Genomic DNA, 1,256 nt, shown 5'->3' with positions numbered 1-1,256 from the left:
GCCCCCCGGGAGGGGGGCCCCCCCCCCCTGGCCCCAGAGTCGAGGCCCCAGGGGGGCCCCCGGGGGCCCCTCTTTTCGCCTGCAACTCCCACAGCCTTTTTGCCTGTGGGGGCCCCCAAGGAAATTAGGTTTAGGGGAAACCCTGCGCCTCCTTTGTGGCTGCCTCCGAGGCCCCCTTTGTCTGCTGCTGCTGCTGCTGCTGCAGCTGCTGCTGCTGCTGCTGCTGCTGCTGCTCCCCCCGCTTGCGTTCAACTTGCTGTTCCGGTGGAGCCAGCAGCAGCGCCAGCGCCGCCCGCTGCTGGCGACGAAGCAGCAGCTGCTGCTGCGAAGCAGCAGCAGCTGCTGCTCAGCGACGCAGGCCTTGACGTGAGCAGCAGCAGCAGCAGCAGCAGCAGCAGCAGCAGCAGCAGCAGCGGCAGCAGCACAACAGGAGGCAGCACTGGCATCGCGAGCAAGGGCAGCAGCAGCGATGTCAAGAGCAGCAGCAACACCAGCAGCAGCAGCAAGTAGCGAAGCGCGTTAGGTGATTCAGCCAAACAGCAGCAGCAGCAGCAGCAGCAGCTGCTGCTGCTGCTGCTGCTGCAGGCTCGCTAAGTGCTCTCTGCTGGCCTTAGGCCTTCTGTGGTTTGTCTCTAAATATATTTTATTTTGTTTAGACTGCAGCCGCTAGGAGGTTTTATAGAAACCTTATTTGTCTTTGGGGGCCCCCAGGGGCCCCCCTGTGCTGCTGGGGGCCCCCTGTGCTGCTGGGGGCCCCCAGGGGCCCCCTGTGCTGCTGGGGGCCCCCAGGGGCCCCCTTAGCTGCTGAGTGCCCTCGGGGGCCCCAACTGAACCCTGTACAGCTCTTTGTCTTCACGGGGTGTATGTACACCTGGGCATCTGCTGCTGCTGCTGCTGCTGCAGAGGTTACTCGTGCTGCTGCTGCGGAGGTTGCTCATGCTGCTGCTGCTGCAAGTGCTGCTGCAGCAGCTTTTGCTGCTGATATTACTGGTGCCGCTGCTGCAGCAGGTGCTGCAGCAGCAGCTGCTGCTGCGGCAGGTGCTACTGCGGCGGCAGCTGCTGGCGCTGCAGCAGGTACTGCAGCAGCAGCAGCTGCTGCGGCGGCAGCAGCTCTTGCTGTTGCTGCAGCAGGCGCTACTGCAGCAACAGCTGCTGCTGCTGCAGCGGGAGCTGTTGCTGCAGCAGGCGCTCCTGCAGCAGCAGCAGCAGCTGCTGCAGCGGGAGCTGCTGCCGCAGCAGGCGCTCCTGCAGCAGCA

At 64.8% G+C, this 1,256-nt stretch overlaps 1 protein-coding gene across 1 annotated transcript in view; it reads left to right on the top strand.

Annotated features, from left to right (window-relative positions):
• The window catches only part of ENH_00002420 (hypothetical protein, conserved), a gene marked incomplete at both ends in the record, with an annotated part of 5,125 nt that extends 4,615 nt beyond the window's left edge, over window positions 1-510 (top strand). Inside the window, one exon of the mRNA XM_013583969.1 lies at window positions 171-510. Coding sequence (XP_013439423.1) covers window positions 171-510 — 340 coding nt within the window. The remainder of the gene's footprint in view (window positions 1-170) is intronic.
• Window positions 511-1,256: the final 746 nt, after the last annotated feature.

This window comes from Eimeria necatrix, genomic scaffold (genome assembly GCF_000499385.1).
Source record: "Eimeria necatrix Houghton genomic scaffold, Enh_scaff1077, whole genome shotgun sequence".
NCBI classification, from domain to species: Eukaryota; Apicomplexa; class Conoidasida; order Eucoccidiorida; family Eimeriidae; genus Eimeria; species Eimeria necatrix.
The sequence above is the reverse complement of the archived record's forward strand: the minus strand, read 5'-3'. Positions and strand labels throughout refer to the sequence as shown.